The 17,445-nt window shown below is 47.4% G+C and overlaps 1 protein-coding gene across 1 annotated transcript in view; it reads right to left on the bottom strand.

Annotated features, from left to right (window-relative positions):
• LOC144509821 (tumor necrosis factor receptor superfamily member 3-like) overlaps positions 1 to 17,445 on the bottom strand; it is a 67,060-nt gene that overhangs the window by 27,370 nt on the left and 22,245 nt on the right. Inside the window, exons 2-3 of the mRNA XM_078238681.1 lie at positions 6,694 to 6,718; positions 3,264 to 3,389 (exon numbers count right to left, since the gene is read on the bottom strand). Of these exons, the coding sequence (XP_078094807.1) occupies positions 3,264 to 3,389; positions 6,694 to 6,718 (151 nt within the window). The remainder of the gene's footprint in view (positions 1 to 3,263; positions 3,390 to 6,693; positions 6,719 to 17,445) is intronic.

Here is a 17,445-nt window from a genome sequence, read left to right as displayed (position 1 = left end):
ATCTAGAAGCACAAGGGCAGCAGGTACACGGGAACACCACCATCTGCAGGCTCCTTTCCCCAAGCCACTCACCATCCTGACTTGGAAATATATCGCCGTTCCTTCATTGCTGCTGGGTCAAAATCCAGGAACTCCCTCCCTAACAGCACTGCGGGTGTACCTACACCACACAGACTGCAGCATTTCAAGAAGGCAGCTCACCAACACCTTCTCGAGGGCAAAAGGAATGGGCAATAAATGCTGGCCAGCCAGCGACACCCACATGAATGAATTTAAAAAACGTCAAATAGATCTCAATTGTAATCGCCTCATCCTGATACAATGATGTACTGCCCTAAAGCCACATCACTCTTGCTGAGAGTCGTCTTATCTAAGTCAATGCTTAATTTTTCTTTCGTTCGTCAGACATGGGTGTCACTGGCTGTGCCAGTATTTATTGCCCATTCCTAGTTGCCCTTGTTCAGAGCGCAGTTGAGAGTCAACCACATTGCTGTGGCTCTGGAGTCATACGTAGGCCAGACCGGGTAAGGACGGCAGATTTCCTTCCCTAAAGAACATTAGTGAAGCAGATGGGTTTTTCCGACAACCGACAATGGTTTCATGGTCATCGGTAGATTCTTAATTCCAGATATTTTTTATTGAATTAAAAATCCACCATCTGCCGTGGCGGGATTCGAACCCGGGTCCGCGGAACATTATCCGAGTTTCTAGATTAATATTCTAGCGATAATACCACTTGCCCATCGCCTCCCCTTATTTCAGCCGAGGCTCCACTACAGGGAGACAGGGCCTACTTTAAGTTGAACAGCCGCAGCCTGATGATGTCTTCAGATCATGCACAAACATGTTGGGGGACCCCCTGCACTGTCTGCAGTCTGGCAGCAAAACAATAGCAGGAGGTGTTAACGGGCCAGTAGCAGTTATGATATGTCCAACAACACTACTTGTCAGAATTCCTTGTGGACCCTGAGGCAGGTCAGGATTGTTCCCCCCACACCTCGGATCATAGAACCCCTACAGTGCAAAAGGAGGCCATTTGACCATCGAACCCGCACTGACAACAGTCCCACCCAGGCCTTATTGCCGCAACCCCACATAATTAACCCATTAATCCCTCTAACCTATGCATCCCAGGACACTAAGGGGCAATTTAGCATGGCCAATCCACCTAATCTGCACATTTTTCGGACTGTGGGAGGAAACCGGAGCACCCGGAGAAAACCCACGCAGACATGGGGAGAACGTGCAAACTCCGCACAGACAGTGACCCAAGCCAGGAATCGAAACCTGGGTCCCTGGCGCTGTGAGGCAGCAGTGCAAACCGCTGTGCCACCGTGTCGCCCATAGCGGGGAGGTGATGTCCTAGTGGTATTATTGCTAGGCTACTAATCCAGAAACCCAGCTAATGTTCTGGGGACCCGGGTTCAAATCCCGCCACGGCAGATGGTGGAATTTGAATTCAATAAAAAAAATCTGGAATTAAGAATCTACTGGTGACCATGAAACCATTGTCGATTGTTGGAAAAACCCATCTGGTTCACTAATGTCCTTTAGGGAAGGAAATCTACCGTCCTTACTTGGTCTGGCCTACATGTGACTCCAGAGCCACAGCAATGTGGTTGATTCTCAATGTCCTCCGAAATGGCCAAGCAAGCTACTCAGTTCAAGGGCAATTGGGAATGGGCAATAAATGCTGGCCCAGCCAGCGACACCCATGTCCCACGAATGAATTTTTCAAAAATCCAATTTACCACAAGGAGTTCTTGGACCACCCAGGCCCGGCCTCCCCACCTTGATCACTGTGGAACGCTCAGTCCTTCCATCCCCCCCATCATCGATCTCTAAATGCCCCCAGGTATCACCTCCAGTGTCGGGTACTTTTCCCACATGCAGGCCAGCTATTGGAACTCATCAAGCGTCGAGTGGAAATTCAGGAACTGTTACACTAACGACGCCATGACATTAAGGTCGGGAAGGTCACATTCCCCAGCTTCTCTATCCCATTCCCGACATTCTGTGCACTATTCACATCCCCCTTTCAAACTCCCAGTCAAAGAATCGCAATCTTAGAAACCAGCAATACAGGAACAAGACAATGAACCCACGAGTCTGTGCTGCTGTTCCCAACATTAGCCAATCACAATAATCCCACTCTCTTCTTCATTCCCCTTAACCCATATCCCCAATTTTCAAGAAAGTGAAGTTAACGTTTATTTATTAGTGTCACAAGTAGGCTTACATTAACACTGCAATGAAGTTACTATGAAAGTCCCCTAGTTGCCACACTCCGGCGCCTGTTTGGGTACACTGAGGGAGAATTTAGCCCGGCCAATGCACCTAATCATACAGCTTTATAGAACCTTAGTTAGGCCGCACTTGGAATATAGTGTTCAATTCTGGTCACCACATTACCAGAAAGATGTTAAGGCTTTGGAGAGGGTACAGAAAAGATTTACCAGGATGTTGCCTGGTATGGAGGGCATCAGCTATGAGGAGAGGTTGGAGAAACTTGGTTTGTTCTCGCTGGAACGACGGAGGTTGAGGGGCAACCTGATAGAAGTCTACAAGATTATGAGGGGCATGGACAGAGTGGATCGTCAGAAGCTTTTTCCCAGCGTGGAAGAGTCAATTACTAGGGGACATAGGTTTAAGGCGCGAGCGGCAAGGTTTAAACAAGATGTACGAGGCAAGTATTTTACACAGAGGGTGGTGGGTGCCTGGAACTCACTGCCGGAGGAGGTAGTGGAAGTGGATACGACAGAGACTTTTAGGGGAGTCTGGACAAATACATGAATAGGATGGGAACAGAGGGATATGGTCCCCGGAAGGGTAGGGGGTTTTAGTTCAGTCGGGCAGCATAGTCGGTGCAGGCAGGCTTGGAGCTGTAATTCCTGTGCTGTAATTTTCTTTGTTCTTTGTCTTTCGGATTGTGGGAGGAAACCGGAGCGCCCGGGGGAAACCCACACACAGACATGGGGAGAATGTGCAGACTCCGCACAGAGAGTGCCCCAAGCCGGGAATTGAACCCAGGTCCCTGGCGCTGTGAGGTCGCAGTGCTAACCACTGTGCCACCGTAACAACCTAAATTACTTTCAAAAGAAATTGTGGACTCCACCTTAATCAACATACTATAGATATCGTTTCTCCTTGCCTACACAATGTCATCGAGGAGAGGTGAGCATGTTTGTATTGGAATAAGCTATCTTCAGCTTCAAGAGGATAGTGAAGAATTAAAGCAGCTACTTGAGGGTTTCAGTGTTTACCTGTGCAGCGCCCATAACATTTGCGACATTTGTTCACGAAATTCTCCTTCTCGGTGTACGTTCCTTCCTCACAGGAGGCACATTTCGTTTGATTTTTGCTTGAGCGTGATGAAGCAACGTATTTACCTTCCACCAGAAGAAGAAGTAGGTAAATAGCCAAATATTATATAACGCCAGAGCCATAATGCCTCAAAATATTTCTTCAGGTGCACTCATTGCAATTAGCATGGCCAATCCACTTAACCAACACGTCTTTCAGGCTGTGGGAGGAAACTGGAGCACCCGGAGGAAACCCACGCAGACACGGGGAGAACGTGAGGTCCAATAAAACGGCAGTGGCCAGTTAATCCAACCTTGGTTGGTGTTGCCTTGGAAATGAATGTTGGTCAAAGATCCTGGAGAGTGCTGGCCCTTTGTAAAGCGGCACGGCGGCACAGTGGTTAGCACTGATGCCTCACGGCACCAGGGACCCAGGTTCAATTCCGGCCTTGGGTCACTGTCTGTGTGGAGTTTGCACGTTCTCCCCGTGTCTGCGTGGGTTTCCTCCGGGTGCTCCAGTTTCCTCCCACGGTCCAAAGATGTGCGGGTTAGGTGGATTGGACGTGCTAAATTGCCCCTTAGTGTCAGGGTAAATACGTGGGGTTACGGGGATAGGGGCTGGGTGGGATTATTGTCGGTGAAGGGTCAATTGGTTGAATGACCTCTTACTCCACTGTAGGGATTCTATGAAAATGCTGTTAGATTTTGTTATTAGTTTCTGCTGGACTGGTTAGGACCTGTGAGTGGGACTTGAACCTTCCAAACAAACTGGCACTGATAAAATACTCTGAATTAAAGGAAGAAATTAAATAGATTGTGTTAGCACACAAAACAAAAATGATGCGACGATGATTCAAAGGTTAAAAGGTCAGGGGAAGATGTTCATTTTCACAACTTTAGTTACGATTACTTTTATCACTGAAAACTAAACCCACATCACTCAGTACACTGTGGTCCACACTGCTAAAATAGTCAAATTAAAATAGTTTATTTACATGCCTACTAATAATAACCAAAGGTTTGACAGGCTAGGAAAGGAGTATATCATAGAATCCCTACACTGCAGAAAGATGCCATTCAGCCCATCGAGTCTGCACTGACTCTCCAAAAGAGCATCTTACTCAGGCCACCTCACCCCATGGTCAATCCATCTACCCTGTACCTACCTTTCTCTACACCCTAGCTATGACTGTAACACTACATTCTGCACTCTCTCCTTTCCTTCTCCTCTATGTACACCATGAATGGTATGCTTTGTCTGTAGAGCTTGCAAGAAACAATACTTTTCACTGTATCCCAATACTTGTGACAAAATAAATCAAATCAAATCAAAACCCTGCACATCTTTGGACACTAAGGGGCAATTTACAATGGCCAATCCACCTATCCCACACATCTTTGGATTACATAGAATGGGAACAGGCCATTCAGCCCAAACGGTCCATGCTGGTGTTTATGTTCCACATGAGCCCACTCAAGTAGAACATAGAACATAGAACATTACAGCGCAGAACAGGCCCTTCGGCCCACGATGTTGCACCGACCAGTTAAAAAAAAAAACTGTGACCCTCCAACCTAAACCAATTTCTTTTCGTCCATGAACCTATCTACGGATCTCTTAAACGCCCCCAAACTAGGCGCATTTACTACTGATGCTGGCAGGGCATTCCAATCCCTCACCACCCTCTGGGTAAAGAACCTACCCCTGACATCGGTTCTATAACTACCCCCCCTCAATTTAAAGCCATGCCCCCTCGTGCTGGATTTCTCCATCAGAGGAAAAAGGCTATCACTATCCACCCTATCTAAACCTCTAATCATCTTATATGTTTCAATAAGATCCCCTCTTAGCCGCCGCCTTTCCAGCGAAAACAATCCCAAATCCCTCAGCCTCTCCTCATAGGATCTCCCCTCCATACCAGGCAACATCCTGGTAAACCTCCTCTGCACCCTCTCCAAAGCCTCCACATCCTTCCTGTAATGTGGGGACCAGAACTGCACACAGTACTCCAAGTGCGGCCGCACCAGAGTTGTGTACAGTTGCAACATAACGCTACGACTCCTAAATTCAATCCCCCTACCAATAAACGCCAAGACACCATATGCCTTCTTAACAACCTTATCTACTTGATTCCCAACTTTCAGGGATCTATGCACACATACACCTAGATCCCTCTGCTCCTCCACACTATTCAAAGTCCTCCCGTTAGCCCTATACTCAACACATCTGTTATTCCTACCAAAGTGAATTACCTCACACTTCTCCGCATTAAACTCCATCCGCCACCTCTCGGCCCAACTTTGCAACCTGTCTAAGTCTTCCTGCAAACTACGACACCCTCGTAGTAGAACATCCCAACCATTTCTCGGGCTGCAGTGGATTAGATGAGCGCAGACAAGGAGGGAAACCAGAGACATTTGGGCCTGCGCAATAATTAATGCTTTTATTTATATAAGACTTGCATTTATATAATGCTTTTCACAACCCATGATGTCTCTAAGCCAAGGAAGCATTTTTTGAAGTGTAGTCACTGTTGTAAAGCAGGGAACACAGTTGCCAATTTGTGCACAGCAAGCTCCCACAAACAGCAATATGATAATGACCAGATAATCTGCTTTTGTGAGGTTGATTGAGGGATAGAAGTCACCAGAATAACTCCCCCGCTCTTTGGATAATATTATCGAATCTTTTGGATCCACTTGAGATGGTTTGGTATCCCATCCAAAAGACAGCAAGCTCAACAGTGCTGCACTCTCTCAGTCTTGGGGTGGCACGGTGGCACAGTGGTTAGCACTGCTGCCTCACAGCGCCAGGGACCCGGGTTCAATTCCAGCCTCAGGTCACTGTCTGTGTGGAGTTTGCACATTCTCCCCATGTCGGCGTGGGTTTCCTCCGGGTACTCCGGTTTCCTCCCACACTCCAAAGATGTACTGGTTAGGTGCATTGGCTATGCTAAATTAACCCTAGTGTCAGGGTAAATATGAGGGGTTACGGGAATAGGGCCTGGGTGGGATTGTGGTTGGTGCAGTCTCAATGGGCCGAATGGCCTCCTTCTTGTACAGTAGGAATTCTATGAATCTATGATTCTATAAAGCAACAGCCTCGACTATGTGCTCAAATTTCTGAAGCATGGTTTGAACCCACAACCTTTCTGCCAGAGTGCTACCACTATGATAAGCCAATTATACGAAGATGGTATCTTGTGGATATGCTGCCCTCAGACTGAGGTCAAGTTCGAGCAGCAGAAATTTCTCCTCAGATGATATTTGCTTTCTGATATCTGTCCGTTTTCACAGCAATAAATTTTCTTATGTCATCAAACACTAAATGCAAAGCAAGAACAAACACAGAAAGACAACCAATAGTCTCAGAACAAAATGGTTCTTTTACCTGGAGGACACTTTTGCAAAGTCACCTGAAAAATACCAAGAAGATGACACAAGTTAGAACTTCAGACAGTGAGAGTGGACTGACCATCACACAAAGTGCAATAACATTCAGGTTTTCTACATTGATCAGGTTGCACTCTGAGGTGCTGCAATACAGTCAAGGTGATGGCGCAGTGATATTGTCACTGGACTAGTAACCCAGCGGCCCAGGATGATACTTACAGACCTGCGTTCAAATCCCATCGTGGCAGATGGTGGAATTTAATCTCAGTAAACATCAGAATTAAAGGCTAATGATGACCATGAAACCATTGTCATAAAAACCCATCATAATGTCCTTTACAGAAGGAAATCTGATGTCCTTCCCTTGTCTGGTCTAAAGCAATGTGGTTGACTTACAAATGGCCTAGCAAGCCATTCAGTTTTAAGTTTATTTATTAGCGTCACAAGTCGGCTTACATTAACAGTGTTAATGTAAGTGTATGTAAATCCCTTAGTCGCCACACTCCAGCGCCTGTTCAGGTACACTAAGGCAGAATTTAGCATGGTCTATGTACCTAACCAGCACATCTTTCAGACTGTGGGAGGAAACCGGGGCACCCGGAGGAAACCCATGCAGACAGAAAGAGAACATGCAAACTCCGCACAGTGAGCCAAGCTTGGAATCAAACCCGGGTCCCTGGTGCTGTGAGGCAGTAGTGCTAACCACTGTGGAACTGTGCTGCCCACATTACAAAATCACTACAAAAGGAATGAAACCAAATGGACCACCCCACATTGACCTAGGAGCCAGAAACAAGAACGGCAAACCTGGCTCTGTCGACCCTGCTAAATCCTCCTTACTAACATCTGGGGGCTTGCGCCAAAATTGGGAGAGCTGTCACACAGACTAGTCAAGCAACAGCCTGACATACTCATGCTCACAGAATCATACCTCATGGATAATGTCTCAGACGCCACCATCACCATCCCTCAATATGTCCTGCCCCACCAGCAGGACATACCTTGCAGAAGTGGCGGGCGCCACAGTGGTATACAGTCGGGAGGGAGTTGCCCTGGGAATCTTGAACATTGACTCTGGACCCCATGAAGTCAGAAGGCACCACGACAAATATGGGCAAAGAAACCGCCTGTTGATGACCACGTACGGTTTCCCTCTCAGCTGATGAATCAGTACTCCTCCATGTTGAACAACACTTGGAGGAAGCACTGAGGGTGGCGAGGGCACAGAATATACCGTGGCTGGGGGGCTTCAATATCCATCGCCAAGAGTGGCTCGGTGGTACCACCGCAGACTGAGCTGGCCAGGTCCTAAAGAACACAGGCTGCTAGACTGAGTCTGCAACAGGTGGTGAGGGAACCAACAAGAGGGAAAAACAGACTTGACCTCATCCTTACCAACCTGCCTGCCACAGATGCAGCTGTCCATGACAGTATTGGTGGGAATGACCACCGCACAGTCCACGTGGGGACAAAGTCCCGTCTCCACATTGTGGATGCCATCCATCATGTTGTTTGGCACTACCACCGTGCTAAAGCAGCACCTTCCAAACCCAGGGTCACTACCATCTAGAGCAGCAGATAACCTGGGAAATGGCTGCAGTAGGGGGTCTTCTGCAAATTGGGGCGAATGGGATCAAAGGTTATGGGGAGAAAGCAGGATTAGGCTATTGAGTTGGATGATCAGCCATGATCGTAATGAATGGCGGAGCAGGCTCGAAGGGCCGAATGGCCTCCTCTTGCTCCTATCTTCTATGTTTCTATGCAAATTGTTGATGGTCAGATATTTACGACTTTTTGGTAAACATTTGCCTCTAAGCACTAGAGGGCACTGTAGTATGCTAATATTAAAAGAAATAAACAGCCTTAGACTTTAGCTTCATCAGTAATAGAAGTAACACGTCCTCGTTAACTTGACTTGGCAACAATAGATGAGCGGTTCTATATAAAATCCAGCCCTTCACCACATTGGTCTAGCATTCAGCCTCTCTCTGTGAAAACATTCACAGGACTGTGCATTAATTTGTGGTGTCTTATTGGCAGCTCGTAAAACACACTCCATCGATGAATTTTTAACTCGCCGTTTACCCAGGAATATTCAGATGTGTGGAAATATGTGCAAATTAAATCTGCGTTGAAGTTGGTACCAATTTTTCACAACAATTTGATGTTAAAGGTGCTGTTGGTAGCAGGTTTGCCTGTTTAATATTAAGAACCAGCAAATTGTAAATTTGAAGCCAGGCTTTGTGTAAGACTCTCACACGTCCTTCCCAAGTGAGACTGAAGTGAAGTGAAGGCCAGATCCTAATTTGCATTGTGCAACGCCAAGAATGGAGCTGAGGGGTGGGGTGGGGCGTTGCAGTGGAAAAACAAGTGAAAACAAGTGAAAAAATAGTGACTGGTATGACGGCAATCTCAGGTTTTAAGAGTTTCAATCCTCTGAAGTCTTGAATTTTTTTTGTTCATTTGTGAGGCATGGGCGTCGCTGGCTGGCCAGCGTTTATTGCCCATCCCTAGTTGCCCTTGGAGGGCAGTTGAGAGTCAACCACATTTCTCTGGATTCACATGTAGGCCAGACTGGGTAAGGACGGCAGATTTCCTTCCCTATAGAACATTAGTGAACCATTTCCGACAATAGAACATAGAATATAGAAAAGCGACAGCACAAACAGGCCCTTTGGCCCACAAGTTGCACCGAACAATTTCCTTACCTTCTAGGCTCATCTATAACCCTCTATCTTACTAACCTCCATGAACCTATCCAAAAGTCTCTTAAAAGACTCAATCGAATCCGCTTCCACCACCACTACCGGCAGCCGATTCCACGCACCCACCACCCTCTGAGTGAAAAACTTACCCCTAACATCTCCTCTATACCTACTCCCCAGCACCCTAAACCTGTGGCCTCTCGTGACAACCATTTCAGCCCTGGGTAAAAGCCTCTGAGAACCCACTCTATCAATATCTCTCAACATCTTATACACCTCTATCAGGTCACCTCTCATCCTTCGCCTCTCCAAGGAGAATAGACCTAGCTCTCTTAACCTATCCTCATAAGGCATACCACTTAATCCCAGCAACATCCTCGTAAATCTCCTCTGCACCCGTTCTATGGCTTCCACATCCTTTCTGTAATGGGGCGACCAGAACTGGGCACAGTACTCCAGGTGCAGCATCATCTCCCAATTTCTAAACTCAATTCCTCTATTGATGAAGGCCAGTATTCCATATGCCTTCTTAACCACAGCCTCTACCTGCGACGTCGCTTTGAGCATCCTATGAACCCGGACCCCAAGATCCCTCTGTTCTTCCACACTCGACAATGGTTTCATGGTCATCAGTAGATTCTTACAGATGTTTGTTACTGAATTCAAATTCCACCATCTGCCGTGGCGGGATTCGAACCCTGGTCCTCAGAACATTAGCTGAGTTTCTGGATTAATAGTCTAGCGATAATACCACTAGGCCATCGCCTCCTCTGTTGGGGAATTGGAGTAAGGAAACTGACCGTGATGCTGCATGGCTGGAGTCATGCCCAAATCCTGCAGACCAATGCCAGGAAGTGGATTGAGGCTCTTTGTTGCAAATAGTTAGCTCAGACATAATCGGGCCTGGATTGGGAGTGATGTAGAAATGTGAATGCCGCCTGGCTGACTGGCTCATGAACCAAGCCCAAAAGCGAATGGGCAATGTAAAATTTAGGACAATTGCGTGTTTAATGGGCTTAATTTCCCATTAATCTTATTCCCTTGTTCTTACTTCTATTTTTCCACTTCTCCAATCTCGCTCTCCATTAAGTCTCCAAACCACCCCCTCCCCCCGCCCCCCTTTTCTGGGCAACTGCCCCGTTCTCAGGTGGTCCTTAACCATCTGTACCTCTGTTCTGCCATTCACACATTCAGATCACTTAATGGACGCTCTTCACACCTTTCTTTGTCCTATAACAGCCTCACCGCACCCTCACAGTATAAATCTCATTTGATTTTCTTTGCTCTCAGCTCTGACGAAGGGTCATCCAGTCTCGAAACGTTGGCTCTATTCTCTCCCCACGGGTGCTGTCAGACCTGCTGATGTTTTCCAGCATTTTCTGATATTTGTTTCAGATTCCAGCATCCGCAGTGATTTGCTTTTATCTTAACTGCCCTTTAGATTGTCGGCGGGCATTGTTCCGATTCCCACACATGCTGCTGACTGTAATACCACGTGAAGGTTCCATGACATCAGGGTGTGTGCCCAAAGTCCTCTCGCATAATTTGACACGAGTTCGGGGTCAGGCCCCCTCAAGCTCTGTAAAATCCTGACCAAGCACGGCTGTAACTTACGCATCGTAATACATGAACCTAAATTGGGCGGCACGGTAGCACAGTGGTTAGCACTGCTGCTTCACAGCTCCAGGGACCTGGGTTCAAATCCCGGCTCGGGTCACTGTCTGTGTGGAGTTTGCACATTCTCCCTGTGTCTGCGTGGGTTTCCTCCGGGTGCTCCGGTTTCCTCCCACAGTCCAAAGATGTGCGGGCTAGGTTGATTGGCCATGCTAAATTGCCCCTTAGTGTCCCGGGATGCATAGGTTAGAGGGATTAGTGGGTAAATATGTAGGGATATGTGGATAGGGCCTGGGTGGGATTGTGGTTGGTGCAGACTCGATGGGCCGAATGGCCTCTTTCTGCACTGTAGGATTCTATGATGATCTAATCTTAAATCTGACCCCAATATCAAAGCTAATCAAATTATCAGTTATATTCTGAAATGATTCCATGTCACACGTGCCCATTAAGGCAATCTGCGATCACTGATCCTGAAACTGGAGGAAAACATTGGTAGAAATGTGTGAGTGCCATTGTGTATCATGACATCCCTGTCAGTTGTGACTCCTGACTGACGTATAAGACACCACAACTCACATTGGCATCAATAGAAATAGAATTCCCAACTTGAACCAAGTCTTTTGATTACTGATCTACATTAGCTCCCAGACAATCATTACCTAAAATTCTTATCCTCACGCTGCACCTCTTCCTGGCTCTGTAACCACCTCCAGCTCACCAATTCCTCCAATTCGAATTACTTCATTCATTCATTTCCAAATTCCTTTGTCCCATTATTGGCAGCTGCCTGGACCCTAACCCTAATTCAATCCCAGACTTCCCGTCACAACATTCTCCTTCAAAACGCTCCTCAATATCTTAAAGTTTATTTCTTACTTATTAGTCACAAGTAGGTTTACATTAACACTGCAATGAAGTTACTGTGAAAATCTCCTAGTCGCCACACTCCGGAGCCTGTTTGGGTTACACTGAGGGAGAACTTAGGGTGGCCAATGCACCTAACCGGCACGTCTTTCGGACTGCGGGAGGAAACTGGAGCACCCGGAGGAAGCCCACACAGACATGGGGAGAATGTGCAGACTCCACACAGACAGTGACCCAACCTGGGAATCGAACCCGGGTCCCTGGCGCTGTGAGGCAGCGCAGTGCTAACCACTGTGCCACCTCTTTGACTGTGCATTCAGTCACCAGATCGAATATATCCTTCTCTGGCTTGCTACCAATGCTTATCTCCTTGTGAACCACCTTGGAATGTTTTACTGCTTTAATGGCGCTATACAAATTAAAGTTTGTTGTTAATTTCTTTGATCTGTTTTTTTTTTCTGGTTTCTGAATAAGCAATTTCATAGCAGAGCCCAGAAATTACAAAATGGTGTGGTTTTACTATTTCACAAATAAATGCAAATGGCAGTATTAATAACACTTCTGTGAAATGGAAAATGTCATTCATATGTTTGGTGTGATGTAGACCTTTGATAAAACCACCCCCACTGTTCTGTCGTTGTTGATAATGTCATCAAAAACCTGCTATAATTTACATTCCTTTAACCCAGTACAGCCCGTGCGTCACCAAATGCATCTCCCCCTCTACTCCCCTTCCAGCATTCCAAATAGACTGTTCACCTCCCCCCCTATCCCGCCATGACACTTTGTCCCACTTCTCAATTACTCCCACCACCCCCCCACGGCGGACTGCACCCATCCCTCAGTTTCTTTGTGATGTGGAGGTGCCGGCGTTGGACTGGGGTGGACACAGTAAGTAGTCTCACAACACCAGGTTAAAGTCCAACAGGTTTATTTGGTAGCATGAGTTTTCTGATTTTTTTGATTTGATTTATCATTGTCCCATGTATTAACATACAGTGAAAAGTGTTGTTTCTTGCGCGCTTTACAGACAAAACATACCGTTCACAGAGAAGGAAACGAGAGAGTGCAGAATGTAGTGTTACAGTCAGAGCTAGGGTGTAGAGAAAGATCAACTTAATACAAGGTAGGTCCATTCAAAAGTCTGACAGCAGCAGGGAAGAAGCTGTTCTTGAGTCGGTTGGTACATGACCTCAGACTTTTGTAACTTTTTCCGAAGGAAGAAGGTGGAAGAGAGAATGTCTAGGGTACGTGGGGTCCTTAATTATGCTGGCTTTGCTGAGGCAGCGGGAAGTGTGACAGAGTCAATGGATGAGAGGCTGGTTTGCGTGATGGATTGGGCTATATTCACAACCTTTTGTAGTTCCTTGCGGTTTTGGGCAGAGTGGGAGCCATTCCGAGCTGTGATACAACTGATAAAGGAGCAGCACTCCGAAAGCTTATGCTACCAAATAAACCTGTTGGACTTTAACCTGGTGTTGTCAGTTTCTTTGTGTTCTCTCACCTCCCCATTTATCCATCCAGCATTGTCACTCGCCCCAATTCTTATACAATGTGATGCATCACCCGGATCCATTGGCTAACTATATGGGACAAGTGACACATCAACATCCTCAGATAGAGATGCTGAGACTGGAAACTTGCGGATCAAAGAAGAACAAAGAAAATTACAGCACAGGAACAGGCCCTTCGGCCCTCCAAGCCTGCACTGACCATGCTGCCCGACTGAACTGAAACCCCCTACCCTTCCGGGGACCGTATCCCTCCATTCCCATCCTTTTCATGCATTTGTCAAGACGCCCCTTAAAAGTCACTATCGTATCTGCTTTCACTACCTCCCCCGGCAACGGGTTCCAGGCACCCACCACCCTCTGCATAAAAAATCTGCCTTGTACATCTCCTTTAAACATTGCCCCTCGCACCTTAAACCTATGCCCCCCAGTAATTGACTCTTCCACCCTGGGGCAAAAGCTTCTGACTATCCACTCTGTCCATGCCTCTCATAATCTTGTAGACTTCTATCAGGTCGCCCCTCAACCTCCATTGTTCCAGTGAGAACAAACCAAGTTTCTCCAACTTCTCCTCATAGCTGATGCCCTCCCTACCTGGCAACATCCTGGTAAATCTTTTCTGTAGCCTCTCCAAAGCCTCCACATCCTTCTGGTAGTGTGACGACCAGAATTGAACTCTATATTCCAAGTGCGGCCTAACTAAGGTTCTATAAAGCTGTAACATGACTTGCCAATTTTTAAACTCAATGCCCTGGCCGATGAAGGCAAACATGCCGTATGCCTTCTTGACTACCTTCTTCAGCTGCATTGCCACTTTCAGTGACCTGTGTACCTGTACACCCAGATCCCTCTGCCTATCAATACTCTTAAGGGTTCTGCCATTTACTGTATATTTCCTATTTGTATTAGACTTTCCAAAATCCTGGTGACACAATGACAAATTTCTCTGACCCATGTTGCCTTTAATTCATCAATGACTGATCCGTGAGAAGCCTGACCTGGTGATTGTTCTGACTGTTACTTAGTTACATGGGTAAGATTGGTATAGAGAGATATGGGCCAAAACGCGGACAATTGTTTTATTCATTCGTGGGACATGGGTGTCACTGGCTGGCCAGCATTTATTGCCCATCCCTAGTTGCCCTTGTTCAGAGAGCAGTTGAGAGTCAACCACATTGCTGTGGGTCTGGAGTCACGTGTAGGCCAGACCGGATAAGGATGGCAGATTTCCTTCCCTAAAGCACATTAGTGAACCAGATGGGTTTTTCCGACAATTGACAATGGTTTCATGGTCATCAGTAGATTCTTAATTCCAGATTTTTTTATTGAATTCAAATTCCACCACCTGCCGTGGCGAGATTCGAACCTGGATCCCCAGAACATTAGCTGAGTTTCTGGATTAATAGTCTAGAGATAATACCATCAGGTCATCGCCTCCCCCTAAATTGGGACTAGCTTAATGTAAAAACTGGGCGGCATGGACAGGTTGGGCCGAAGGGCCTGTTTCCATTCTGTAAACCTCTATGATTCTATTTTCATTTTCCTATGGCTGATTCATGTCCCTTTCTTTTGCATTCAAGGGTCTTAAGCAGCAGTCTGTGACCATACCTGGTCCTCAGAGGACCTCATTCCTTCTGAGGGTGCACCATTATAGGTTATACAGTCAGGCACCGTCCAGCAAAGGGCCGAGCTGGACTGACGGGTATCCACTGGTGATTCACAATTCACAAGAGAGAACACAGTGGCACAGTGGTTAGCACTGCTGCCTCACAGTGCCAGGGACCCGGGTTCAATTCCCAGCTTGGGTCAACTGTCTGTGCAGAGTTGCATGTTCTCCCTGTGTCTGTGTGGGTTTCCTCCGGGTGCTCCGGTTTCCTCCCACAGCCCGAGGGATGTGCTGGCTAGGTGCAGTGACCCGAACAGGCGCCAGAGTGTGGCGACTAAAGAAAATTCACAGTAACTTCATTGGAGTATTAATGTAGGCCTTACTTGTGACTAATAAATTAACTTTAACTTAACTGTTTTGTGCAAAGGGGATTGGGTGTGGAGGGGTGAGGGTTTTGCAGGGGAGGGGTGTGGAGGGGTGGGGGCTTTGCGGGGGAGGGGTGTGGAGGGGTGGGGGTTTTGCAGGGGAGGGGTGTGGAGTGGTGGGGGAGGGGTGTGGAGGGGTGGGAGTTTTGCGGGAGAGGAGTGTGGAGGGGTGGGGGTTTTGCGGGAGAGGTGTGGAGGGGTGGGGGTTTTGCATGGGAGGGGTGTGGAGGGGTGGGAGCTTTGCGGGGAATGATGTGGAGGGGAGAGGGGTTTGCAGGGGAGGGGTGGGGGTTTTGCAGGAGAGGAGTGTGGAGGGGTGGGGGTTTTGCAGGAGAGGAGTGTGGAGGGGTGGGGGTTTTGCAGGGGAGGGGTGTGGAGGGGTGGGGGTTTTGCAGGGGAGGGGTGTGGAGGGGTGGGGGCTTTGCAGGAGAGGAGTGTGGAGAGGTGGGGGTTTTGCAGGGGAGGGGAGAAGCTGCTGGAGGAAGTGGGTTGCTGGTTTCCATTTTTTATATTATTTCTAGTCTGAGTCACACTTCTCAGGTTCAAGAGCCACATCGCTCCCAGCTTGAAGGTGTGCTTCAGGTGCCAATGTCTTCTTAATTACATCGTTACGGTGTATGGCAATGACATTGTTAAACAGGTGATTGTTTTTTATACGCCTATAAATGGGGATATCTGGGACACTTGTGTGTTGGAGTAGTGTTGACTGCGAACTAAGCCAATAAACTCTCTCTCCGGCAAAGAGAGCTGCTGTATCTTTGTTTTAATTTCACCACATGGTGTGAATCCAGTTAATATCAGATGTCCGGATAGATCTGGTGGTGACTTCCAATACCCTGGGATCCTGGCATCATCTGAGCTTGGAGGAAGCCCCATGTGATTGAAGTTTCCACTTTTATTTTGAGTATTCTTCAATGTTCTCATTACCAGAAGACACTTCAACACCTTGGCCAAGCTCCACCTCTGGTACTCTCTCCTGCACTGTGTTGTGTAGGACACAGCACAACATTCTCGATATCCAGGCACGTGAAGCACACCTTCAACCTGGTGGCCATGTAGCTCTTGCTGTAGCAGTTGTGAGCCTCACTGGTGGGTGGCATGAACAGGTTTGCAGTCGGTCTCCCAGCAGCCAGCCTTTTCTGCTCCCTGATACAACGAGGTTTGAAATTTTGGACTTCTGTCAAGTAAAAGCACTGTGACAACTCCAGAGGAATTCAGCACAGCTGCATGAACCTCTTCCTGCGGCAGCCACCAGTTGTACACTGATGGAATGAATCATCATAGAATCCCTACGATGCAGAAAGAGACCATTCGGCCCACCAAAAGTCTGTACTGAAAGAGTCATAGAATGTCATAGAATCCCTACAATGCAGAAGGAGATCATTCGGCCATCAATTCTGTACCGACTCTCTGAAAGAGTATCTTACCCAGGCCCATCCTCACATCCCTGTAACCCAGCATATTTACCATGACTAATCTACCCAACCTACACACCCTTGAACATTAAGGGGAGATTTAGCATGGCCAATTCACCTCCTTCAAGACCTGGTGGCCAGACATTGCCCATCGATGTGTAAGTCACCATTGCTCTTAATTTCTTTGACTCCGGCTCCCACCAATGAACCATCAATTCAGGAGCCTGTCTGTGGTGGACCTCAGTTGTGCCTTTGTCCTATATGGCCCACCGTTGTGTGTTTGTCATGCCTGGACACATCCCCTCCCGGTTCGGTTCCTCCCCTCGGCACCTAGTATAAAGGTGGCTGTCTCCTCCCCCTTGTTCAGTCCAGGTTGGTTATTTGTTGGGATGTGCTCCTGATTCTGTTGTGAATAAAAGCCTACAGTTGTATTGGCACACAAGTAGTCTTTCGCCTTATTGATAGCGCATCACTGTCAATCAGCTGCACTATTGTGTAAGGGAGGTCACAGGTGAGTTGTTTGCCAAAGCTTCAACCGATGTTCATCTTCCCCTGCAATGACTGTGGGGAGCACCCGGAGGAAACCCACGCAGACATGGGGAGAACG

Source organism: Mustelus asterias, chromosome 22 (genome assembly GCF_964213995.1).
Source record: "Mustelus asterias chromosome 22, sMusAst1.hap1.1, whole genome shotgun sequence".
NCBI lineage: Eukaryota > Metazoa > Chordata > Chondrichthyes > Carcharhiniformes > Triakidae > Mustelus > Mustelus asterias.
This window is presented reverse-complemented; position numbering and strand designations above follow the sequence as displayed.